The sequence below is a fragment of the Chrysochloris asiatica genome, unplaced genomic scaffold (assembly GCF_000296735.1).
Source record: "Chrysochloris asiatica unplaced genomic scaffold, ChrAsi1.0 scaffold00013, whole genome shotgun sequence".
NCBI lineage: Eukaryota > Metazoa > Chordata > Mammalia > Afrosoricida > Chrysochloridae > Chrysochloris > Chrysochloris asiatica.
The window spans coordinates 30,053,753-30,079,810 of NW_006408531.1; the positions used below are offsets into that span (position 1 = coordinate 30,053,753).

A 26,058-nucleotide genomic window follows, 5' to 3' on the forward strand; every position below is an offset into this window, starting at 1 on the left:
GTGTTTCATGCTGTTGCACATAGGGTCACTATGAGTCAGTACTGATTCAATGGCACCTAACAACAAGTCTTAATCTTCATTCTCTCCATTCCAAACTACCACCATCAGAGTGGTAATCAAGACCAAGCCTGATCTTACCACTTTCTCACTGAAAATCCTTGAGAAAGCTATCTCTGCTCAGAAAGAACTCACAGTACCGACACAGGAATTCAAATCCCTTCCTGCCTTACTTTGCTGACCCTCAGTTCACACTTCAGGCTTCAGCAATCCTGAAGTGCTCCTAGTTCCCCTACACATTATTTTTCCATGCCTTTGTTCCTCAGGGTCCTGTGCTTCACATAAATCTCTTCCACAGCGTGATAATCTAAATACTTCTATCAGTTCTTTATCTTCAAGTCCCACTGGAGTGACCTGGATAGGTCCAGAGGGGTGCCTGCCCCTGCAGTAGGTACCATTACAGGAGAGGGACCCTGAGCTTAAGGAACACAAATCTCATCATTAGCAGTCCTCATATCTGTCCTAAACTCTGGAGAAAAGACATTAGGCTGTAGACAACCTGGCTTTGTTCTGCACTGGGAAGAGAGGAAAAGGGGAAGACACTATCTCTAGCTTCCAAGGCTGTTCATTTTACCAACATCCTTGAAGAGTCTAGGGCACAGAAATGTTATAGATCTATGGAGAACTGTCTTCCAATTGCAAAAAAACAAAATGAAATAATACAAAAACACTAAAACAAAAACACATCTTACAGTTAGTACTGGAAGCACTTAGACTTGTGGTGAGATCTTTCAATCCACAATTTACAAGCAAACAAATATGGAAGGACTTGACAGATTTTTAAAGCTCACCAATACCAGCTCTGGCCATCTTGACCCACTTCATAAACTTACAAAACATTAGATAAAATACTCTGGCAGTCCATCAAAGCTTAACTTCAATATCATAAGCAACATTTCCTTTTCTAGTTTACTTTTCTCCTGTCCACTTTTGTAGCTGTACATCTGACTAACCTCACACATAAACTCAGCTTACCTTCACTACTGGATGTTACCTCTTCAACTAAGTCCTCAGGAGAGTCAGGGAGGTTTGATTTAAATGAGAGATTTTAAAGTCATAGAAGTTAAAGCAGATCCCTACTGCAACCTGATTATCTTCAGTAAGAACATTTGAAATCTAGAATATATACTAAGCACATCCTAGTATGCCAAGAAATAGTGCTGGCAGTTACATAAGGGAAACTGGCTTATCCTAACATTTATTAAGCCCCATTTTGTTCCTGGACCCAGGCTTAAGAGATTGCCCCAATTTAACCTTCACCCTCCCCAAAGATTCTGTCCGCAAGGCTTACTACAAAGGAAAGGATAAGAACCAAATTCCAGGTTGGGCTCCAGTTATGTCTAAATGTCAAGTTGCTTACCCCACACAGTGAAATATACGAACATCGATCGTGAGGTAGACCTCTGTTAAGAGATTAGGGTCAGATTCCCTAGCAAATTTTTTCTTCCCAAAGGGTAGACAGAAATGGGCTGTCTCTATGATTCCATGGCTAGATAGAATCACAGATGTGTTTATTGTTCCCTAACAATTCTTTACACTCTAGATCTTCTGTTCTCAAACTACTCTGCTTTAGAAAATATCTCAGTGTCTTAGTAGAATACAAACATCACTAGTCTAGTGTTATTGTGTTCATGTGTATGTTCTGATTAAGATACTTTTTGTTTGGATTACAAACCACATTACTTGAGAAATATGGGAGTGGGTGAATTGGAAGCAAAAGTAAACTTCACTTTTTTTATAAATATAATCCTTCTAAGAAAAAAATATGCTTGTGTTTAGTTTTCTAAATAACCTTATTAAGGAGCAAACTCATGCTCTTGCAAAAAGATCCAAGGTCTTTACTGTGGTGAAATTTGTTCCCTTTTAGTGAAGTAGGAGTGTCAACAATAAGGCCACAAATTTCCTCAGCAACACCCACCTCCACGTCCACCCTTAAGCTCGATTAACGAATTTATTTACTTACACTCTGGTTTATCTACAAAGTTCTTGACTAACATCAGCTTAGTTCCACAGTTTTTTCAAAGGAAGTTTACTGAAATGATACACATTTGTTTTTTAAAAGGCACTTCAATTTTCAACACATACACATTGTACTTTGTACTTTTTCATTCCATTTCTTTGGATTAACAATACTTGCTAATAGTAATACTCCCAGCATAGTATGCCAGCAGTCCTTCCAGCTCCAAACAACTAAACCTTTTGATTCAAGAGCTAGATTTGCTCATATTAGTATCTAGATAACACAAGCTTAATTTCAAATTCATTTCCTGATGTTATTGTTATTGTTAGGTGCCATCGAGTCTGTTCTGACTCAGTGACTCTACACACAGCAGAGAAAACACTAACTGATCCTCTGCCATCCTCAAAATTTTTGCTGCCTTTGAGCTACCTGTGGGTCACTGTGCCAATCTACCTCATTGGGAGGCATGCTCCTTTCCTGTGACCCTCCACTTTTCCAAGGATGTCCTTCTCCAGGTCTGGTCCTTCCTGATAGCATGTCCAAAATACGAGACAAAGTTTCTCCATGTTTGCTTCTAAGGAGCATTCTGGCTGAACTTCATCCAACACAGATCTATTTGTTCTTCTGACAATCCATGGTACTTTTAAAATTCTTCACCAACACCATAATTCAAATAGTCTTTCTTATTCATTGTCCAACTTTTGCACGCATATGAGGCTATTGAAAACACCATGGCTTTAGTAAGATGCACCTTTGTCCTCAAACTGATTATCTTTGCTCTTGAACACTTTTAAAAAGTCTAGTGCAATAGATTTGCCTAATGCATTATGTCATTTGATTTTTAGGAATGCTGCTTCCATGTATGTTGTGGATCGAAAACCACAATGATGTCTTGGACAACTTAAATCTTTTCTTCATTTGCCATGATGTTATTTATTGGTCCAGTTGTGAGGATTTTTGTTTTCTTTATATTGAAGTGCAACCCATAGGGAAAGCTGTGGTCTTTGATTTGTAAGTATGTTAAGGCTTCTTTGCTTCCAGCAAGCAAGGTTGTGTTACCTGCACGTCGCAGGTTGTTAATGAGTCTTCCTCCAATCCTGATGCCACATTTTTCTTCATATAACCCAGATTCTTAAGATTATTTGCTCAGCAGACAGAATATATAAGTACAATGCAATATAACTCCAGCATACACCTTTCCTGATTTTAAACTGTTCAGTATCTTGATGTTACTAAACAAAACCAAATCCCTGTTTTTGAAATTTATATTGTGTAGAGTATAAAACATTTTATGTAGAAACCTATTCCATGACTCAAACTTTTAAATTCTACTTGTCATCCAATAATATAAATATATTCACTATAACGCTTCTGGTGACGGGAACACACACTCTACTTTCCACCACCAACTAGAAATAAGATGTTTTTAGCTGTAATCACCATCCTTTTTATATACGTAGGAAATCTTTAAAATGTGAGCACATTAGTCAACAAGGAAATACTGGCCACACAAGCGCATCTCCCAATGCTTAAACAGTTTAAAATGTTTTATTGCAAGTTCTTGCATTTAAAGAATTAGTCATAAAGAAGTTAGTGGTGAGCTAGCAGAAATATGTGTTACTGTGGGCAGGAAGCGGCTGAGAATTTTGTAGCAGATCAAAATTTTTTTCATCTGCTGGTCACTTTGGCTAAATATACCAAAGACCACCTATTCCACTATTTTCTCCCAGCTCTCAAAGCAAAAGCCCCCCCAAAAAAAATACCACAGTGACTAGGAGGGAGGTTATTTCTAATGAAGCACCACCAAGGTAATGTCTGGATTTCCCAGGTATTGATTATATGCCATAAGCCAAATGATAGGTCTTGTCATATTATCAACATTGAAGAGACCAGCCCACAGACCACCTAGGGTTCCCTCACAGATGATACAGTAAATTCAAACTACAGAGCTATTTGGAATGCTGCTATTTTGCTAAGTGGTATTCCTACTGCTAAGTACAGGAGAATACAGCAGTCACATGTACAACTAAAGCAATCCTGGAAATGATTTCCTGTAACTTATGCAAAAAGTCACTTAAGACCCTGATGCCATAAATCAAAATTGGCTGACATGTGTCTGGTTTCCCACAGACCAAATCCTCTGCTGCTGAGTGGACTCTGACTCATAGTGACTCTCACACTTGGAACCTAGTGACATTTCAGAAATGGGAGACAGAACTGACCAATAAATAAGAAAGTAGGCCTCACAATAACTAGACAAACTGGAGAGCAGAAAACTCAAACAACAGTAATACAAAATAACTTGATTTTTTTTCCTACTGTTAGATCATTCTTAAAAACAAAGTGACTAAAATTAATGTTGCTTTTTTCTTTTTTCCAGACTGCTTGGATGAATTTCTGTGACAACTTAAAAAGGGACTAAGCTAAAAATCTCATATTCCAAATTTAGTCAGCTACAAAGTTTCAAACCCCCCATGTAACCTCAAAAAAATTTAAATAAGATGATTTTTAACAGAAATACTGAAAATAAATCATCCTGAATACTTTTAGATTTTCCCCAGTGCACCACAAGTCACAACCAGAAACCCAAACAAAACAATCACGGACATGCTTGAGGTCTGCTGCTGAAACCTGGAGCAGCAGGACAAGGAGAGAGAAGGAAGCATACAGCCTGCCCTGGGCAGCACTGGTCTTCAGGAGGTCCTAGCCCATGCACATGAACATCTTGAGTCCCCAAAGCCAGCAGAGCATTAAAATAATGACATAAATAAAAATACATTCTAGTGAGAGGGAGCAGAGCCATTTACCACCACCCTGCTGAGGTACATTTGACCACTGAAGGCAGGAAAGCTATTAGCATCCTGAATTAATAGGCATATGGTTTTCAAACAAGATGTTTTCATGATGGACACAATGTGGACTCAGCAAAGTTTCTCCTTCAAGAAAAATATAGCTTCTATTTCAAAGAGCACTGATTAAGCTTAATACCATTAAGGAACTATCAAGGATTTGTGTTGCTGTTACTGCTTTAACTATCAGTTACTTTCTAAACCAAAAATTGTGGGTAGTTAACTTGACCAACAGTTGAGGTTTAGGAATGCAAGAGCATATTCAAGGTCCAAGATGCAGACAGGCCTCAAGGAGTTTGGAATCTTTTTAGATTGTCAGGTCGTAGCTTTTCTTCAGCATCACCATCGTTACTGTTATTTCTAACTTGTTTGAAATTTATCAATAAAAATTCACTCACTTCATCATATCCCCCATGCAAAGTACTGACTCAATACCACATGATTTTAAGAAGTCTCAGCTCAGGAAGCTTTATTATTGGCAAAGTAAATCAATTATAATCAAAAACCAAATTATACAAATCTACCTAAGGAAGATTTACTCTGCATCTCAATGTTAAGAAATCAAAAATCCTCACCACTGGACCAATAAACAACAATCTTATCAACTGAGAAAAGATTGAAGTTGTCAAAGACTTCATTTTTCTTGGCTCAACCATCAACACTCATGGAAACAGCAGTCAAGAAATCAAACAACATATTTATTGTATTAGGCAAATCTGCTGCATAAGACCTTTTTAAAGTGTTGAAAAACAAAGATTTCAGCTTGAGGACTAAGGTGCGCCTGACCCAAGCCATGGTATTTTCAATAACCTCATATGCATGCGATAGCTGGACAGTGAATAAGGAAGACTGTAGAAGAATTGATGCCTCTGAGTTAATGTGTTGGAGGAGAATATTGAAATTTCCATGGGCTTCCAAGATCCATTTTGGAAGAAGTGCAGCCAGAGTGCTCCTTGGAGGCCAAGATGGCCAAACTTCATCTCTCCCTAGGACATATTGTCAGGAGGGACCAGTCGCTGGAGAAGGATATCATGTCTGGTAAGCTGGAGGGTCAGAGAAAAAGAGGAAGACTCCCAACGAGATGGACTGGCCAAGTGGCAGCATCGATAGACTCAAGTGTGGCAACAGTAGTGAGGTTGGCCCAGCATCGCACAGTGTTTCATTCTGTTGTTTATAGGATGCTATGAGTTGGTATCAACTCGATGACCCCTCACAACAATAACCTAAGGAATAATTCTCAACTACTGTTATTTGCCTCTAGTACATCCAGCAGATATCTGTTTAAAAAGCCAACAATACTAATGCCCCCTTTGTAAATAATGGGTAAAAAATCTAATTGTGTTGAGTCAATTTCTATTAATACTTGAAAGTACTTTACTTAATATAAATTAAATAAAGTTGAAAAAACCACATACAATAAAATATTCTATAAAACAAAGCTAACTTTTAAAGGATTGCTCAAGTTACTTTGTAGTATTTACTGTTTTTTATATAAAATTATTTTTTTAAAGTACACATTTTCTGGATCACCCATGAAAGTTCACATCCAGATGTCTTTTCTATGAAAACCTTATTCTCTCTTCATTGTCAAAATGTTAGTTTTCATCCCTGGATGGGCTTTTCTTCCTTGGCAAAATTCTTTTTGTTACCCCACTGAAATACTTCTCACGAAAGGAATTATGTCCTTGATACGGCAGAATCTGGTCACTCAACAGGTGTGAATATTGGTCCGGGTTCTGGATGGTTGGAAAATACAGAAAATAAAGATGCTTATTTCCTTAGTTATCAGGCTTTTACTAGAAGCAAAACATCATTTCCTTGTGTACATTTCTAGTTTTTTATTACCTAAATCAGAAAGATATTACATTTTACATCAGTATCACGCTTGGGCATCCAAAGCATTCGCTTCACCTCATTTAATACTCATAAGCATTCTCTGCAATAGAGTGAACCAAACTCTTTTTGAGAAAACGGACCCAGAGAGTTCCAGTGAAGAGATCATTTCAGGTAACAGAGGGCATGCTAGTACCTCAGACCCCTCACTCAGCACAAACTCAAGTCACCTGTGACCACGAATAAGCCTAATCCAAGAAAGCGTCTACTCCAAAGGAAGGTGTAAAACAACATATTACTGCAGGTGGATGGCATCATACAGATGAACAAAATTGTTTGGGAATATATCCACATTCACACAATGAAGTAAACAATGCCTAGCAACTCTCCGTAACCACAATAGACAAAAATAGAAATTAAATAACTGATCTCCACAGTTTTAGACTTAAGAGACCAAGGCAGTCCTCATCTGGTAAATATGCAATCAATTACACATGGATTAACGTGAACATTGAACTAGGTAAGGAAAACCAATGAGAAAACATTACATCCAGTTTTTCATCCTGATTTCAGTAATAAAAGACTAGCCAGCTATGACTATCTGGTCTACATGAATCCTCTAAGTGTTTCTGTATTGTTTACTCATTCCTGTATGGAATGAATTACCTTCACTCTTTCACTCATACCTAATACTTTAAAAACCTGTTTGTTTGAAATAAAATTATGTTGGCTAATTTGTTTATTCACAAACTACTTTGCTACACAACCTGAAACACACACACACACAACCAAAAAAGTTTTAAAAATTTCTTCCCAGATTTCCTAGCTCATCAAAAATAAACAGATGGCTAAATAAATTTTATGGCACTACCAGTAGTGGTTGTGAATTGGGCTGCGAACCACAAGGTCAGCAATTCGAAACTACCAGCTGTTCTGCGGGAGAAAGATGAGGCTTCCTGCTCCCCTAAAGATTTACAGCCTCAGAAACCCTGTACAGGGTAGCTATGAGTCGGTTCTGACTCCACGGTATATAACCACCGCCATCACCAGTATATTGGAAGGATCTCTGGTAGCGAAGTGGTTATGAATCAGGCTGCTAACCTCAAGGTCAGCAGTTCAAAGCTACCAGCCATTCTGGGGGAGAAAGATGAGGCTTTCTGCTTCTGTAAAGATTTACAGCAAGGTCTCTATGAGTCTGAACCGACTCCACAGGACACTACCACCACCACCACTATATTGAAGTCGTGGTATGGCACTGCAGATTAGTGCTCTGGACTGAAAGGTCAGTTTGAACTGCACTGTCGGCAGTTCAAGCTCATCAGTTGCTCCTCAGAAACCCTATACGGGGTCGCTATAAGTCAGAAACGAGTCGATGGCACTTAGCAACAATTAAGTATACTGGAGTCCTGGTATGGTGCTGTAGGATAAGCACTGGACTGCTAATCACAGGTCAGTGGTTCTAACCCACCAGCTGTACTTTGGAATCCCTATACAAGGTCACTATGAGTATGAATGGACTCCATGGCACCTAATCATCATCATCAGTAGATTAAGGGTCCCTGGTGGCACAGTAAGGTAAGTACTGGACTGTATGCTAACCACTAGGTTGGTAGTTCAAACCCATGACTCAGCCAACAGTAGAAAGATGAGTCTTTTTGTTCCCATAAAGATTTACAGCCTCACCCCCCTCTAAGACTGAAACACAAAGGGAACACATGAGCAGGCATGTAAGCTTGCTGGTGCCCACGTTGGTCTACTGGTGAGTGGAAGAGGGGGAAGGCAGCAATGAAGAAATGGGCTGAGTTCAACCATGTTTCACAGACTCCTGCTGACCTGGAGAGGAGAGAGAAAAGAGGAAGGGATGGTTGGTCCAAAGTGTGGTGAGACCTGGGGACACCTGAGCCCATGGACAAGGATATAACCACAGAGGTGTAGAGCTGAAAGTGAAATATCCAGCTGAGATGAAATGAGAAGGGTCGCACAAGAACACCCAAAGTTTCAGATAGTACCCATTTGACATACCCTTGATGGCTTGATGATCAGAACTTGACTAGAAGAAGTTAAAAAAAAAAAAGAAAACAAATTATAATAAAGGAAATTAGGGTAAATTGGTACAATTTGATGAACTTGACCTATACTCATGGAGGTAGTAACTCTAAATACCAACAGAGAGGGAAGGAATCTTCACATCAAGTATCAATGCTATCCCCTCTGTACACAGGTAGATAGGGATGGGCAGCTTAGACATTGACTACCTAAAACGAGGGGGTGATAAGGCACGAAGTGACTGGCTTACAAGGTTTCCAGGAGGAGCTTAGTTTAAGAGTGTGTGGAGGAAGATAGAGTCCCCACAGATTAGTTTTCCTCTTATCTAGATGGGTCTGGTAAAAAGAGATGGGGATAAGATTCTTATGATTCAATAACGAGTAATTGTTATCATGACTAATCGTGACTGTCACAATTGTAAAGGTAGAAGTTCTGTAACAAAAACAGGGAAGTGGTTAATCTTACAGTCCAGAAACAAAGGACCCTAGGATCATCAAGGGAGAAGAGCACAAGCGGAATGCAAGACCGTATCCAGAGAAGCAGCGACACCAGAGATGGAGGCAGAGATGGGGACATGGAGAGAGGGAGAAGCTGAGGACTCTAAATTCATGGGAAGTGAGGGACTAAGAGATGGTGGCCAGGAGGCAGACTTGCAGACTGTGTCCTTTGGTGGTGTAAATTATTATATATGCCTGAGCATTAAAAAACAAAAAAAACTAAAGTGAATAGAGAGAAACACTGTTAACTGATGGTACATGGTAGAAATTATAATCATTGTAATGAAACAAGGTGTATGCTTTGTTGAATGTAAAACTGATGATCTGCCCTATAAACTTTTACTCAATCCACAATAAAAACCTTAAAAAAAAAAAAGATTTACAGCCTCAGAAACCCTACACAGGGCCACTATGAGTCAGAATCGACTTAAACACATTGCATATTACAATCCCAAATTTCTGCATGCGCAAAAAATCCAGCCAATGATTACTGCTTTCCAGCTGAATCTGATCCCTAGAACCTAAGTTTTATCTAGTCATCATGGTGGTGGTGGCTGTGCTGCTGAGTCAGTTCCAAAACACAGCCATCTTGTACAGGGGTTCTAAGGTTATAAATCTTCATGGAGAAGAAAGCCTCCTCTTTCTTCCCAAGGAGTAGCTGGTGAATTTGAACCGCTGACTTTGTGGTTAGCAACATAACAGGTAACCCACTATACCACCAGAACTCCTTCTAATTAGTCTATAGATACACAATTTAAAAATAACCAAATGAAGGGTAAGAAGTACTAGGTACATGCATTACTTATTATAAACTCACATATCCAGCAAGAACCAAGCATATGATTATTATTATCACTACCTTACAGATAAGAGATCACTAAAAAGTAAAGGCTCAAGACAACACAGATGTAAGTCATAACACAAGGATTTGAATTCAGGTCTATTTGACCTGAGAGGCTGAACTCTGAACTACAACATAAATCAGGCTTACTTCAGAAGAGCTAATTGCTTTTTCCCAGCTCAAGAGGTAAGAGAAGCTCTGGGAATAAGCAGGTAAAGGACTAAAGCTTGGATTGCAGGACTGTCTACTAAGAAAGGAACAGCAATCATACTTCTGTCTCCTAAGAGGATACATTTCAATGACACAACATTTTCATACAAGGAGAAATAAGGAGCAATGTTTGAGGGATAACAATTACCCTAGCAGTACAGCAGACTCTATGGGAGGTTCACATCTGAGATTGAACCAGGACAACAACAAAACAGAACATTTTAACTTCTATCAAAAGTCTGACTGAAACAGACATGCTGTCATTCATCCACTCCTCCAGGCATTTTCATGTACCAAGAAAAGATCATTAGAAAGTTTACCAACTTCCTGAATTGTATTAGCTTATTCCTGGCCCAAACGTTTTTACTTGGAGGGACAAAGATAAGGCTTTCCGCTCCCATAAAGATTTACAGTCTCTGAAACTCTATGCAGGGTGACTGTAAGTTGGAACCGACTCCACAGCACACCACCACCACCACATGTGAACAATCTCCAGATGATGTCTTCCTCTGTACTACTCCTATACTTACCCTTACAGTTCTCTGCATCACTCTCCATCATCATCACAATTAGAAACCTAGTTTAACACTTCTCCCTCTTCTCACATCTGATCAGTCAACAGGTCTTAAAAGATTTTACATCCTAATATCTTAAATGTTCTACTATTCTTCACCCATAATTCCAGTAATTTAGCTTGCAGGCCTTCCTCATCTCTCCTGTTTTGTCCCCTAAGTGGCTAATCATCCTGCCTTCAGTGATTCCCTTTCCAGTCTATTTTCCATATTGAGTCCAAACTCAACTTACTAAAATGTAAATCTAATGTACCAGTCACTTGGCTAAATAACAAATGAACAAACTTCCTTCAATTCTGAGTCTTTCTCTGATCCAATGACGTACAGTTTTCTGGATGATGTCTCCTCACTTCTGTCACCTGCACAAGAAGGATCAGAACACAGTTGGGCAATACAGTCCTTCCCAACCCCTGCTTCTTGTCCTGTATTCTCCCTGTGGCTCCTCTAAGCCATGCAATTTCACCCCCACCCTACTGCACTATGAATTACTTCCTAAATATTGGGGCTGGAGTACCGAGGATAATACAGTAGGATAGACGGGGTAACTCTAGTGCAGAATACTAGAAGGTAGAGTCATATCAGGAAAACTGAGCATGGGCTAGAAGACTGACTCAAAGCACCACGACTACTGTGCCTAACAGACGTCAGCTATCAAAGGAAGCCCAGTGGAAGACAGTCTCCTAGGCACAGTAGCCGTAGCGTTTTGGGTCAGTCATCGAGCCCATGCTCAGCTGTCCTGCCATGACTTTGCCTTCTAGCATTCTACACTAAAGTCACACATGGCCATCGAGTTGTTTCTGACTCACTGCAACCTTGTAAGGGCAGAGGAGACCTGCTCCCTATAGGGTTGCTGACAGCTTCATCTTACTCTTGTAGAACAGTGGACTGGTTGAAACTGCTGACCATGTGGTTAGCATCTTAGTGCTCATCTCACAGCATCAGTAGGGCTCCTTTCATGGAAGAGAGCTTTAATAAAACTCTTCGAAGGCAAGCTGATGATAAAGGACAGAGAATACAAAGAGCAGAGCCAGAAACTAGGAATGCAAAGGAGAAGCCTGGAAATTTTTTTCAGTATTGATTAAAATCTATGTTAACCAACAATTTTCAAGAAAACATGCACTACCTGTAACATTCTTCATCTAAACAGTTTGATGGTTCTTAGATGGAAGCAGAGAATACCAGAAAGATGCTTACTTGTGCTTTATTGACTATGCAATGGCTTTTCACTGTGTGGATCATAACAAACTATAAATAACATTGTGAAGAAAAGGTGTTCCAGAACACTGCAATGTGCTCACGAGGAGCCTGTACATAGACCAAGAGGCAGCTCGAACAGAACAAGGGGACACAGAATGGTTTAAAATGAGGAAAGGTATATGCCAGGCTTGCATCCTTTCACTATACTTAGTCAATGTGTACGTTGAGTAAATAATCTGGGAAACTGGATTATGTAAAGGAGAAGATGGCATCAGGATTGGAGCAAGACTCATTAATAAGATGACACAACCTTGTTTGCTGGGAGCAAAGAGTACTTTAAATACTTGCTGATGAAGATCAAAGACCTCTGCCTTCAGTATGGGTTGCACCTCAATGTAAAGAAAACAAAAATCCTGACAATTTGACTGACATATAACATCATGATAAATGAAAAAAAGATTGAAGTTGTCAAAAGACTTCAATTTTGTTTGGATCCACAATCATCACTCACACAAGTAGCAGTTAATATATCAAACGACATAATCATTAGGTAACTCTGCCGCAAAAGCCTTCTTGTTGTTATTATTAAGTGCTGTCGAGTCTATTCTGACCCATAGCGACTCTGCATAGGGTTTCCGAGGAGCAGTTGGTGAGCTTGAACTGCTGACCTTGCAGTTCAAATGGCTTTGCAGTCTGGTGCATTAACCCACAGTGCCACACCAGGAGTCCTTGAACTGCAAGGCTGGTGGTTCAAGCTCACCAGTCACTCCTTGGAAACCCTATACAGGGTCGCTAAGGGTCAGAACCAGCTCCACAGCACTTACCTCTTAAAAGGTGTTAAAGAGTAAAGACATCAGTTGGAGGACTATGGTGAGCTTGACCCAAGTGGTATTTTCAGTCACCTCATATGCATGTGAAAGTTGAACAATGAATAAGGAAGACTACAGAAGAATCAATGCATTTGAATTACAATGTTAATGAATAACACTGAAATTACCATGGTTCTCAGGACAGACAAACCAACTAGTCTGTCTTAGAAGTAATCCGGCACTTGTTCCTTGGATCTGTGAGAAGAGATCAGTCCCTGGAGAAGGAAATCAGGATTGGAGGGTCAGTGAAAAAGAGGGAGACCCCCAACAAGATGGACTGACACAGTGGCAGCAACTATGGGCTCAAGCAGAACAACAATTATGAAGAAGGTGCAGTCCCAGGCAGTGTTTGGTCTGTTGTGCCTGGGGTCACTGTGAGTGGGAACTGAATTGAGGGCACTTAAAAACAACAGGTATGTCATTTCCACTAAACACCTAGTTTATTAATGAAAGGTTTATTTTGTTTTCACTTTGTTCTGAGGGAATCTTGGAATCTAAACTACTCAAATGAAGGATGCTAAAGATAGATAGATAGATAGTGCATGTTTTCTTGAAAATTGTTAGTTAACTTAGATTTTAATCATTCCTAGTTTCTGACTGTCTCCTCTTTGCATTCTGTTCTTTATTATCAGCTTGCCCTTATGATATCCTTCAAGTCAAAAGCAAGCTGTTTTATTAAGCTCACTATCAAGTCCATGAAGGAGCCCTAGTGGTGCTGTGGGATAAGCACTGCACTGCTAACCACAAGGTCAACAGTTCAAACCCATCAACTGGTCCACAGGAGAAAGTTGAGACTGTCTGCTCCCTTAAAATTTAGTCTCGGAAACTGTAAGGAGCAGCTCTACTCCACGCTAGGCTGCAATAAGTTGGAATCCACTTGATGGCAAAGCTTTGGGTATTCTTGGTACTGTCCATGAAGGAAGCCCATCTTCCACTATGTTTCCCTCCAATAGCTGAGGTCTGCTAGGCAAACTAGCAACGGAGACTTGTGTCAATCTTGCAGCCCATGCTCAGCTGTCCTGACATGACTCTTCCTTCTAATACTGGAAACAGGTGGGAAAGACCATTAACCTTAGAAATGCAACCTCTGGATAGGAAAATCTCTTATTTTAACTCCCAAGTGGTAAAGGAGAATCAGTATGAAGACTGGGTTTGGATTCTGTGCTGGAATGCCTACTGCTACAAGACTGCTTTCAACCTGTGAAATACAACCTTCATAACAGAAATCCCTGCAGATCCCTAAAGCTCCAAATTCTTTATGCAGTCATTCTATCATGCAGTAGCCTAAGTCCGGATTCAGGATATGCGAGAGGCTTCAGGGACTTTGGTCACCATTTTCACTTATGTTGAAAACACAGGTTCAAAAATGCCCCACATGATTCAGTATGTCTATTGTCATTGTTGTTCAGTGCTATCAAGTCAGTTCCGACCCACAGTGACCCTGTATAGAGTTGCTGAGGAATGGCTGGTGAGCTTGAACCACCAACCTTGCAGTTCAAACTGACTTTGCAGGCCAGTGCATGAATCCACACTGCCACACCAGGACCCCCAAATCCATGTGAAATATATTATACTGTTTTTAGCACTCAGAATTTATGCTGCCTCAACACTAAGCAGATGGCAAACCCAAGTCTGGTATTCTCTTTTCCCTTCTTCCTCTCTTGCATCCTATATATAGTATGGTTTATCAGGGTTACCACTTGAGATGATGACATTCAACTTAACATATTGTTTGTTCACCACCATTACGCGTCTCTTCTCTATTCACATCCCCTGCCCATCTCAACTAAGAATATCTTCAGACATTTTTTCCCTTCAATTCAGTTTCTCAAAGGCCAAAGTGTACTTAAGAGTATCTTCAAGCTACACAAACTTCTATTTCCCTTATTAGCTCCAGTTTGGCCTGATGTTTGAATATGATTTCCCTAATATTTCCAAATCTGTCTACCATTATGTCATGCTAACACCGATGTATGTTGTTGTTGTTAAGTGTCGTTGAGTCAATTCTGACCCATAGTGACCCTGTATAGGGTTTCCAAGGAGCAGCTGGTGAGGTTGAACCACCGACCTCGCAGTTCAAACAGTTTTGCAGTCTGGCTCGTTAACCTAGAGCGCCACACCAGGACTCCTACATCAGTAAAAAACCTGAGATTTACCAATTTTTAGTGAACAAGAAACACTTGATGAAAAAAAACAAAAGCTGCAAAATGCCAAGAAATAGAATTGGTAATGAAATATTCAACTACCCTTGCAAAATTTTATAACTACTGTTTAAATATGGGACCTAGTTATATAAGGGTACTTCATAAAGTTCACAGAAAAATTCCATCATTTTTTAATTCCATTTTTTCATGAACTTTGTGAAGGCCCCAAGATGTGAATAAAATATTATCTGAGACAGTTGATTGCATTGCCTATTGTTTATCATAATTTTATATTTATTGATTTACGCCCTCAGAAACCCTGTACAGGGTTGCTATGGGTCGGAACCAACTCGACAGCACATAACAACAACAACGTATTTATTGAATGAATGCCTGATGTGGTGCTGTAAGATCAGCACTGGATGGCAAACCACAAGGTTGACAGTTCAAACCTACCAGCTGCTCCTCCTCAGAAACCCTACACAGGATTGCTATGAATCGAAACCAACTCGACGGCACTTAACAACAAACAATTATGCTGACTCCATGGAATCTCCGGATGGTGCAAATAGTTAAAGTACTCAGCCACTAACTAAAGTGTTGGCAGTTCGAATACACCCAGAGGTGCCTCGGGAGAAAAATCTATAAATCTACTTCTGAAAAAAATCATAGCCATGAACGAGATTTCTGTAAAAAAAAAAAAAAATTCTGGATCACAAATGGCTACATAATGGAAATACACAGTTTTCAGACCTATCACTTAACCTTTTAAGACAATCAATAATTAAAAATATTATAAGAAATAGGAATCCTTGGGTGGCATAGTTTATGCTCAGCTAGTAACTGAAGTGCACCCAGGGGAGACTTGGAGAGTCTGGTCATCTACTTCCCAATGATCAGACACTGAAAACCATGTGAAGCCAACACAATACAAGCCCACTGTGCAGTGGAGTTGACTCCAACTCACAGCAACCCCATGTGGTACACAGTAGAATTGCACCCACAGGATTTTCAGGGCTGTGACCTTTCAGAAGCAGGGTTCCAGGCTTTTCTTCCAAGGCATCTCTGGGAGAGCTGGAACTGCCAGCCCTATGTTTAGTAGCTGAGTGTTTAACTGTGTGCGCTGCCCAGGGACTGCAGAGTCAATGCAAGGGCTCAATAAATATGTACCTTTTCTTATAAGAAATATGCAAGCTCTGATTGAAAAAAAGGAACTAGTATACAGTTAATATCAACTATGCTAAGTTCTTTACATAAGTCAGTTATTTAATTTTCTGCATCCTTTTCACAGCAGACTAGTATGTACTTTGAAGATAAGAAAACCGCAGCTTGAAAGAGTTTAAATAATCGGCAAGTTAACACATCTAGTAACAGTGTCAGAACTGTAACATCATTTCAGACTTCAAAGCTCACGCTTTTGCCATCACATTCTTTTTTGAGTAGAAAAACAACCACTAAAGAGTTAATTTCCCACATGGTAGATTAGTGGGTCTTTCAAAATGGAGTTTGACATTTAGAAGACATTCCTCCCTGAACAGCAACATTATGGTAGCACATATTTCAGATCTAAACTTTCAGACAGAACCCTGTTAACCACTGTCCCACCCAACCAATTTCCTGTCCTATCAGTACTGCTAATTCTAAACATAAACCACTCTAGGAATCTTAACACTCTTGCCAAAGAAACCAAAGCAAGCCTTACAAGTAATACTGTAACTTTTATGTGTACACTGCTCTCTGCTGGTCAGAGCAGATAAATCCTTTACAGCATTTCCTGATGCAGATTAAAATTGTGTAAAGCAAAAAAATTTGGACATATTGTCCAGAGAAAACAGTCGCTGGAGAAGGATGTCATGCTGGGTAAGGTGGAGGGTCAGAGAAAAAAAGGAAGGCCCCTAACGAGATGGATTGGCCAGGTGGCATCATTGATGGACTCAAGTGTGGCAGCGGTAGTGAGGTTGGCCCAGGGTTGGACATTGTTTCATTCTGCTGTGCATGGGGTCGCTATGAGTCGGTTCCGACTCGATGGCACCTGACAAGAACAACAACAACAAAGCAAAAAAAGACCTTGTGAGGTTGGCCCAGGTTCAGGCAGTGTTTCATTCTGTTGTGCATAGGGTCGCTATGAGTCAGTACTGACTCGGCACCCAACAACAACAATAAAGCAAAACCAAGCACATGACATTCAAGAGTACTTTTCTCCTAGCTGTTTGTAAACCCATATTGTCACACAGCCCCAACATGACCTTGCCTTCCTTCAGGGAGAATTACTTATTCATACCATTTCTTTTTTTCAAGAATAATGTGGAAATACACAATGCATATGAACCTTGGTGATTCAAAGATGTATACTTGTCATCTGTGTCCAACCTCTCATTGCAAAATATTATTTGGAATAAGAAGTATATAAACTGGACCTTATTCAAGTTAATCCTTTAACTACATTCACCACTAACTATTCATCAACAATAGAGTATTAAAAATAGATACTGTATAATTGAATAACAACTTTTCATCTGAAAAAGAACAAAGTAATAAATAAAATGACATTCTGTAGTAACATTTGAAACTGACAGCTGCAATGAAACTACTTGACATTTTGGTTATTATGAGAACATATATACAACTGTTTCTCAAACAGAGCATCATCAACTGCTCAGTCTTGACGGGAACTAAAGATTCTAGATTAAGAGCTCCACTTAAGGCAAAACTAGCCTTTTCTAATTACGGACTTCCAAGAAATTTGTCATTCTCTTCATCTCCTACTCCATACACAACTGATGGAGAGGGAATCAGGATTTTCTAATATAGTGATTCCACTGCTTTTTTAAATTTGATTCTCGCTAAAAAGGTGTAGGCTTCATGGGATTATAGTATGTTTGCACTACTGGTCTTGAAGGGTGCCACTGCAGAAATGGTGAAATTCAGTGTCTTTTCAAACAAAATGTTTGACTAAGCATAACAACCTGACTCTACTCTTTCCTTAAAAGGATGATTTAAATACTACTGGATGCAGTTGCTTTTAAATTAGAGGGGACCAAAATAATCACTGATCAGTTGTTATTCATGCCATAAATATTTATTGAGTGGTGAGCAAAGCAGTCAAGAGTTATAAATTCATAGTTTATCCACACTCAACAGTACATACCCTGGGAAAAGGGCACCATAAGAATCTAAGAAGGGTACCTATTCAGGTGGGGTACTGATCAAAAGAAGTGACTATGTGAGACCTAAAGAACGAATTAAGCATACCGGCACAATGAGGGGGGAAGAAAGTATTCTAGTCAGAGGAAACACAAGAAGACTCTGATATTGGAAAGCGTTAAGTACATTCGGGGTCCTGAAAGTAAGCCAGTGGGCTACGGCTTGGCAAGCAAAAAGGAAGGTGGCACACAATGAAACTGGACACAGGGTGGGACAAGATCAGGCTGGTCCTTAGAGATCAGGTGTAGACTATTCCAAATTCCACAGAAAGTCATTGATGGGGTTTAAAGAGGGGAGCTGCATTATTTCATTATCATTTAGATTTTGAAAGATACACTGGTAACCCTCAGAAACAGAACGACAAGAACAATTGTCAAAGCAGGGAACCCAGCTGTGAGACTTCTGTCGCAGCCTAAGAAGCAGCTCTGCACAGTGGCACTTTCTGTGGAGGCATAATAAACGCTTTCAAGAGAATTCCCACACACTCAGTCATGCCAAGCAGGCTTCCGAGAGTCATACTTAATTCCTGTCTTCTTCATGCCAGTCATGCTATCATCTGCTATCCATTGCCACTGAGTTGATTCTGGTTTATAGTGACCCTACAGGACGAGGTAGCATTGCTCCAGAGGGTTTCCAAGGCTGTGATCTTTACATGAACAGACAGTCTTATCTTTCTCCCAAATCAGCCCTCCCATATCTACCTTCCCATAACACTCTTGATTCTACCACCTCCTCTACAGTCTCCAATTCTATCTTAAATAACTTACGGCCCCCAACATCTTTGCCTGACCATGCCAGCAGCCTCTTCACTGGAGTCACTGATATCTTTCCATACCTCAAACCTGCCAGCACATGCAATCCAGAGGAACCTTCAGAAAGCATAAACTTCTGTCACTCTCCTCATGGGAGTACCATGAAACTCTTTGGTAGATAAGGACCATAAATACCTCCAGTGTATCTTCGGAGTCCTGGTGTGCGCTAGACTGCAAAGTTGGTCTGAACTGCATGGTCGGTGGTTCAAGCTCACCACCTGCTCCTCGGAAACGCTAGGGTCACTATGGGTTGGGAACCAACTAGACAGCACTTAAGAACAACAACAGTGTATCTTCAGTCACTGCTCCATAAATACTAAGAATTCCAGTTATGCTGAAATATCTAGGGTTCCCTGAATGTATCACAGCCTTTCCAAGCTTCTGAACCGATTCACCCACTTCTGTCACCACAAGTATTATAGCCACAGGCCACTGCTCTCTCACATTCATCATTCACGGCAGTAACAACTCATTATGTTGGAATATTGTATGACCCTTTCTCCCACTAAACAAATTCTCTAAGGATAAAGAACTGTATTAGCCTAAAGAACCCCAACACATGACACAAGTGATCCCACAAATACATAAATGAAGAAAGCCATGGTTTTCTCCTGAGAGAATATGTAAAGAAAATGTATAAAACTATAAAAGTACATAAACATAAAAACAGTTAGACATGCAGCATTTCTTCTCATTTCTCAAAGCAGGTTTTTCCAAATGTCACCTGTCCTCAAATCCTTACTTGACCCTCAATTAGATGGACTGACACAGTGGCAGCAGCAACAGGCTCAAAGTTAACACCAAGTGTGAGGCTCGTGCAGGACTGGAGAGTGTTTCGTTCTGTTGTGCACAGGGTTGCTATGAGTTGGAACCAACTCACGGCACCCAACCACAACAATAAGTCCTTACATTAATATCTGTTTATTTACTCTCAGCAAAAATGCATCATTCTTTACAGAGTAAACAGTAGTCATGAGGAACAAACTTCCTCCCAGCCTCATTTCGCATACCTTTCTACTACCCACATTATGTGCAGAGCCAAAAATTTCACTTATATTCTCGCTTTGTTGTTGTTGTTAAGTGCTGCTGAGGCGGTTCTGACCCACAGCAACCCTGTAGAGGGTTTGTGAGGAGCAGCTGATGAGCTTGAACCTTGCAGTCCAATGCCTTAACCCGCAGCACCACACCAAAAATGTTATAGAATCAAATTGTCAAATTACTGTCCTTTGCTAAGAAATCTTACCTAAAAAGATTTCACTTTGGAGACAAAGCTGTCGGACACAGTAGAAGAACAAATGGCTTCTATTTTGATCACTGGTCAGGTTTAAAATATCTTTTTACACAGACATGTCCTGCTAATGACATAATTTATTTTACCTTCATCATATTAACGTAAAGTCATTTATATTCTCAAGATGACAGCAGTTTATAAAGGCAATAGCAGTTTCACTGAAAACACTTGAATACAAATGCCTTCTGAGGCTTATTCCATAAGAAGTGAAAACCAACGATGCTGTCATCAGCAAGAAAGCCATCAATCTGGCTCTATTCATTCAATTTTCTCAGGATGGGCTTTTGGATCATAAAACAGACTGAAGTCCTGCTATACATTCATCAATAAGGCGAGAGAAAGACACAGAGACGGCAGAGAAAAACAGTGGGTAGACTTTCTTTCTAGTTATTAGCAGAGAATGATAAGAAATGTAAATGACAGCACTGAATATAATGGGCCTCAGTTCAGCTTCAGGGTAATTACCCATGTCCGGCTTTTGTTTAAAAGTCGTGTTCCCCTTATCAAAGCTTCCCACTGTTCTACATCTGGTACTGGACAGTAGCTACAGAAACCACTTGTGCTAATGTTATCCAACTACAAACAGCACTAGGCCATTTCCAAACCAAGGATAAGCAGGTCAAAACTCTGGCATCCAATACTAAGAGAAACCCGTAACAGTCTTAATAAAAACAAGGTACGGTTGAGAATCTTCAACCTTAAGGTAGGTATTTGCATATAATCAGTGCTTTAAAAAACACATCATTATGCTGTAAGATATTAAATTATCTTTTTAAGTGCCGTCAATTCCGATTCATAACGACCCTGTACAGGATTTCTGAGGAGTGGCTGGTGGGTGTAAACTGCCCACCTTGCAGTTCCCAGTCCAGTGCTGATCCTACAGTGCCACACCAGGAGTATTACACAAGCACTCACATACATACACTCCTGCTTTAATCTGGGCACTTATTTATCACTTTTTGTTGTCAGTGTCAAATGCCATCAAGTCAGTTCTGACTCACAGCAATGCTATATAGGGTTTCCAAAGCCAGTGGGTTTGAACCTCCGACCTTGTGAGTAGCAATCTAGTGCTGATCCTACATCACCCCATCAGGACTCCATTACCTGAGTGACTTTAAATATTCACAATACATTAAAAGGAAATCTAGTAAAAATGTATATATGTTATTGTTATTGTTGTCAACTGCTATTGAGTCGGTTCTGACTCATAGCAACCCTGTATAGAGTTTCTAAGGTGCAGCTAGTGAGCTTGAACCATCAGCCTTGCTATTCCAATCAACACTGCAGTTTAGTGCTTATCCTCCAATGCCACTAATGCAAAAATCAAAAAAGACAATACTATTTTGCTTTAGAGATGAATTCAGTCATGATAATACTGCCAAATAAAGAAGCAAGAAAATGACTATCATACTAATCAAAACAGTAATTACACCTTTATATGATAGGAAATAGCCACAAAGTGGAGGTTCGAGGATGCTCTGCATTTTGACATAGGTAGCAATTACAGATGTTCACTCTATGTAATTATTCAATAAATTGTATATTTACATTTGGGGGGAAGGAAACATGTTACGATAACAGCATTAGGATCTTAGTAGGTTATGGAGTAGGAGGAGGATACAAAGTCTGAATTTGAAAAACACAAGAGAGAAAATTCTATGTTACTATGGTAATATATGCTACTGTATGCTATATCCAAAACCCAGTAATCAAGTCAGTATGAACTCTTAATGACCTTGTATAGTTTCCAAGGCTGTAAAATTTTATGGAAACAGAAAGCCTCATCTTTCTCTCCAGGAGAAGGTGTTAGTTTTGAACTGCTGACCTTGTGGTTGGCAGTCCAGTGCTTACTCTACAATGTTGCCAGGGTTCCTGTATATCACATACACACACACACATATATACATATATATATTTCCTTTTTTTTTTTTTTAACTACTCACTACTTACCACTGGACCAGTAATTATCATCATGATAAATGGAGAAAAGATTAGCGTTGTCAAAGACTTCATTTTGCTTGGATCCACCATCTACACTCATGGACACAGCAGTCAAGAAATCAAATGACATATTGCATGACGCAAATCTGCTACACAACACCTCTTTAGTGTCGAAGAGCAAAAACGTCAGTTTGAGGACTAAGGTGCACCTGACTAAAGCCATGGTATTTTCAATAGCCTCATATGCATGCGAAAGCTGGACAAGGAATGAGGAAGACCATAAGAGAACTGATACATTTAAGTTATGGTGTGAAAGAAAAATACTAAAAGTACTATGGACTTTCAGAAGAACAAACAAATCTGTGTTGAAAGAAATACAGCCAGAATGCTCCTTAGAAGCCAGAATGGCAAGACTTCATCTCTCCACTATCAGGAGGGGCCAGTCCTCCTGATATCATGCTCGCTAAGGTGGCGAGTCGATGAAAAAGAGGAAGTCACCCAACGAGATCTGGCCCAGTGAAAGCAGCAAAGGGCTCAAGCATAACAACAACTGTGAGTACGGCACAGGACAGGGCAGTGTTTTCTTCTGTTGTACATGGGGCTGCTCTGAGTCAGAACCAACTCAACGGCAACTAAAAACAACAACAATCAAATATTTGGAATCTACAGCAACAATCATTCCCACCCCCTCCACACGCAGAGTAGACAGGGATGGGCAACTTGGACATTGGCTACCCAAAATATGGGGTTGGGGGCTACAAAGGCAAGAAGTGACTGGCTTACAAGCTTTCAAGAGGGAACCTAGACCCAGAGGGCCTGGAGGAAGGTAGAATCTCCAGTGAGTAGTATTCAATCTGACTAGGCGGAGCTGATGCAATGAAATGCAGACGGGTCTCTTGTGATACAATGGTGAATGATTGTTATCAGGACTGACTGTGAGGGTTGGATGTGTAAAGGTGGAGGTTTTATAGCAAGGAGGGGAATGATTGACTTGTCGGTCTGGGAGCGGAGGGCCCGAGGACCATCAAGGGAGAAGAGCAGAGAGCAGGACCCTACCCAGAGAAGCAGTGATGCCTGAAATGGAGCCAGAGATGATGACGTGGAGCGATGGAGCAGCTGGTGACTTTAGATCCAGAGAGGGAGAGCGACCGTGTGCTGAAGATCTGGGGGGCATGGGGGAAGGATTGCATGGAGGGGATTGTAACCATGGCAATGAGACGATATACGACAGAATAAATGTAAAACTAATGTTCTCCCATGTAAACTATCACATAATTCACAATAAATCATTTTTTTTAAAAAAATTTGGAATCCCAGTACAGTGTTGTAGAATAATCACTGGGCTACTAACCATAAGGTCAGTAGTTCAAAACTACACCCCACCAGTTGGAAAACTCTATATAGGGTCTCTATGAGTCCAAATCAACTCAACACCACTTCACAACAAAAACATATATGTTAATATGTTAATAACAAGATAATGAATAAAGAGAAACACTAAAAAAGACAAAACTGAAGAAATTACAAAAGAATTACAAAAGTACCTCTACAAGATTACGCTGACTCTAAATATTAACTTTTTTGCCTACACCAGTCTTAAGACTCCTTGGGCCATACTTTGTATATCTGGAACTGAGTTCTGCCCATAGTACAGATGGTTTTACTATCACAGCTTAAAGATGAAAGCTTTAGTAAGAAGCATAAAGGCAGATACTTTCTCTGTCTTCAGAAACTGCTTGTTTTTGCAAATAAAATAATCATACCCATAGAGCACCAAATAAGACCAAATCTTAAATGATTGCTTTCTCAGGCCAGGGGCAAAGTCAACTTTTGCTTTTTCTTGGTTTAATAGAAGCAGTAATTTAGATCTAGTTATGATAGCATTAACTTAACAAAAAATCTAGTTTGTCTGGCAAATCAATTACTTGCAGAAATATAAAAATCAAATGACGCTCAAAGATTGAAATTTCAGAAAAAGTGACATTAAAGGCAAAACAATTCATTCAGTAAGGTGCAACCACTGGTCTTTCCTTATGCAGAGAAAAGAAGAATGAAGAAAACTGAGGATGCATGGAAACAATGAGCCCAATGGATTAACAGAACAGGTGAGCATCAGTCTCCCCAACTCTGAGACCAGAAATTCAACTAGAAGATACTCGGACCCACTACCAAGTGTTCTGAAAAGGATGACATTACGAGATCCTGGGAGAAAATGTGAAGCAAAACGCAAAATTAAAAAAAAAAAAAAAAGACCAGGCTTGCTGGTCAGAAAGAGACTGGAAGAATCTGAGACTACGGCCCTGGGTCACTCCCTTCAGATCTGTAAATGGAGCGCACCCTCACGGCTCAATTTTCAGCCAAGCTGATACTGACAGGCACACAGGGGGACAGCACTAGCCAGGCATGGCACACCATGGAATGATCAACAACTCAAGATCAAATGGGCAGCCATGACCTCAGGACAAAACTCAGAAGGATTGGGAGAGGCAGCGGAGGGAGGGAAACAATTACATGGAGAAGAGAGATAAGGTTGTTACATTGAAGGGATTACAATCATTGAGATGAAACAAAAGGACAGGATTTGATGAATGTAAAACTGATGATTTGCTCTGTAAACCTTCACTCAATTCACAAAAAGTTCAAAAATAAAACAATAACAACAACAAAAAATTCATAACTAGACTACATGAACCTTTGCATTACTTAATATGGCCTTTCTAGCCATATTCTTTATAACTCCCACCAAATAAATAAGATTATGCAAATGTGGCCCACCAAGGGGATTGGTTAGCTTGCTGATAATGTAAAGAAGGTACATGTTGGAACCCAAGTGTGGTGGGTCCATGAACATCGCGGATCTATAACTCTAACATAAGAATTGGTCATTTTTCCCATCCTTCTAAGTTTAAAATGAGTTACCTCAGAAAAAGGGAGAATTCATTACCATCAAGAAAGAAAAAAGCCAAAAGTGGAGCACATCCTTTGAACCCTGAATCTCTACACACTGGACCTTCTTGACCCAGAATCTGAGAAAGCCATGGCACCAGAGAAACAGGAGCAGCAAGAGCAGGAGGCTGCACTGTGTGTTCCCTAGCCCCTACCAGAGCAAGTTGCCTATCTTTAGGCAGGAGGCTTGCTTGCAGAGTGGAGAGACACCCAGGCAACTGTCTGGGGCTCTAAATTTGCTAATTCCCAAATCTAGAGCTTAGTGCCTTTGCGCTGAATCAACTGGTGGAGCAGAGCGCCTTTTGGCATTTATCAGCAACTTTGTAACATGTCTGAGGTTCCAAGGAATAGAAGCTGAAAAGAGACAAGGACCTTCCCCAGAGTAGATAGAAAAGAGAGAAGGTCTTCACCTAAAAGACCTTGAATTTGGGCTTCTATCTAACCACACTGTAAGAAATGAAGTTTCTGTTCATTAAAAGCACCCTCTTGTGATATTCATGTTATAGTAGCATTAGATTACTAAAACATAAAGCAATCTGGGTACAGAACCTAGATTGGTGATGACATCTACCGCAGTCTTTTACTGTTATCTCACACAATCCCAATTCAAGAGTCGTTTTAGCAACGCTGTTTATGCCGTCTATCCAAAGCATTCAACTTTTTGATTGCTTCGTTTTCACAGAAATGACAACTTATTTTCACACTCACATTTTTCTAGTTTAACAAGGATTTAATCAGATTACAGAATTACTATAACATACAAGGGGAAGTCCAAGAGCTGAACAGAAA

The 26,058-nt window shown here is 40.0% G+C and overlaps 1 protein-coding gene across 1 annotated transcript in view; it reads right to left on the reverse strand.

Annotated features, from left to right (window-relative positions):
- Window positions 1-6,461: 6,461 nt before the first annotated feature.
- The window catches only part of TRMT11 (tRNA methyltransferase 11 homolog (S. cerevisiae)), a 93,598-nt gene continuing 74,001 nt past the window's right edge, over window positions 6,462-26,058 (reverse strand). The window contains exon 13 of the mRNA XM_006834730.1: window positions 6,462-6,602. Within this exon, the coding sequence (XP_006834793.1) occupies window positions 6,462-6,602 (141 nt within the window). The remainder of the gene's footprint in view (window positions 6,603-26,058) is intronic.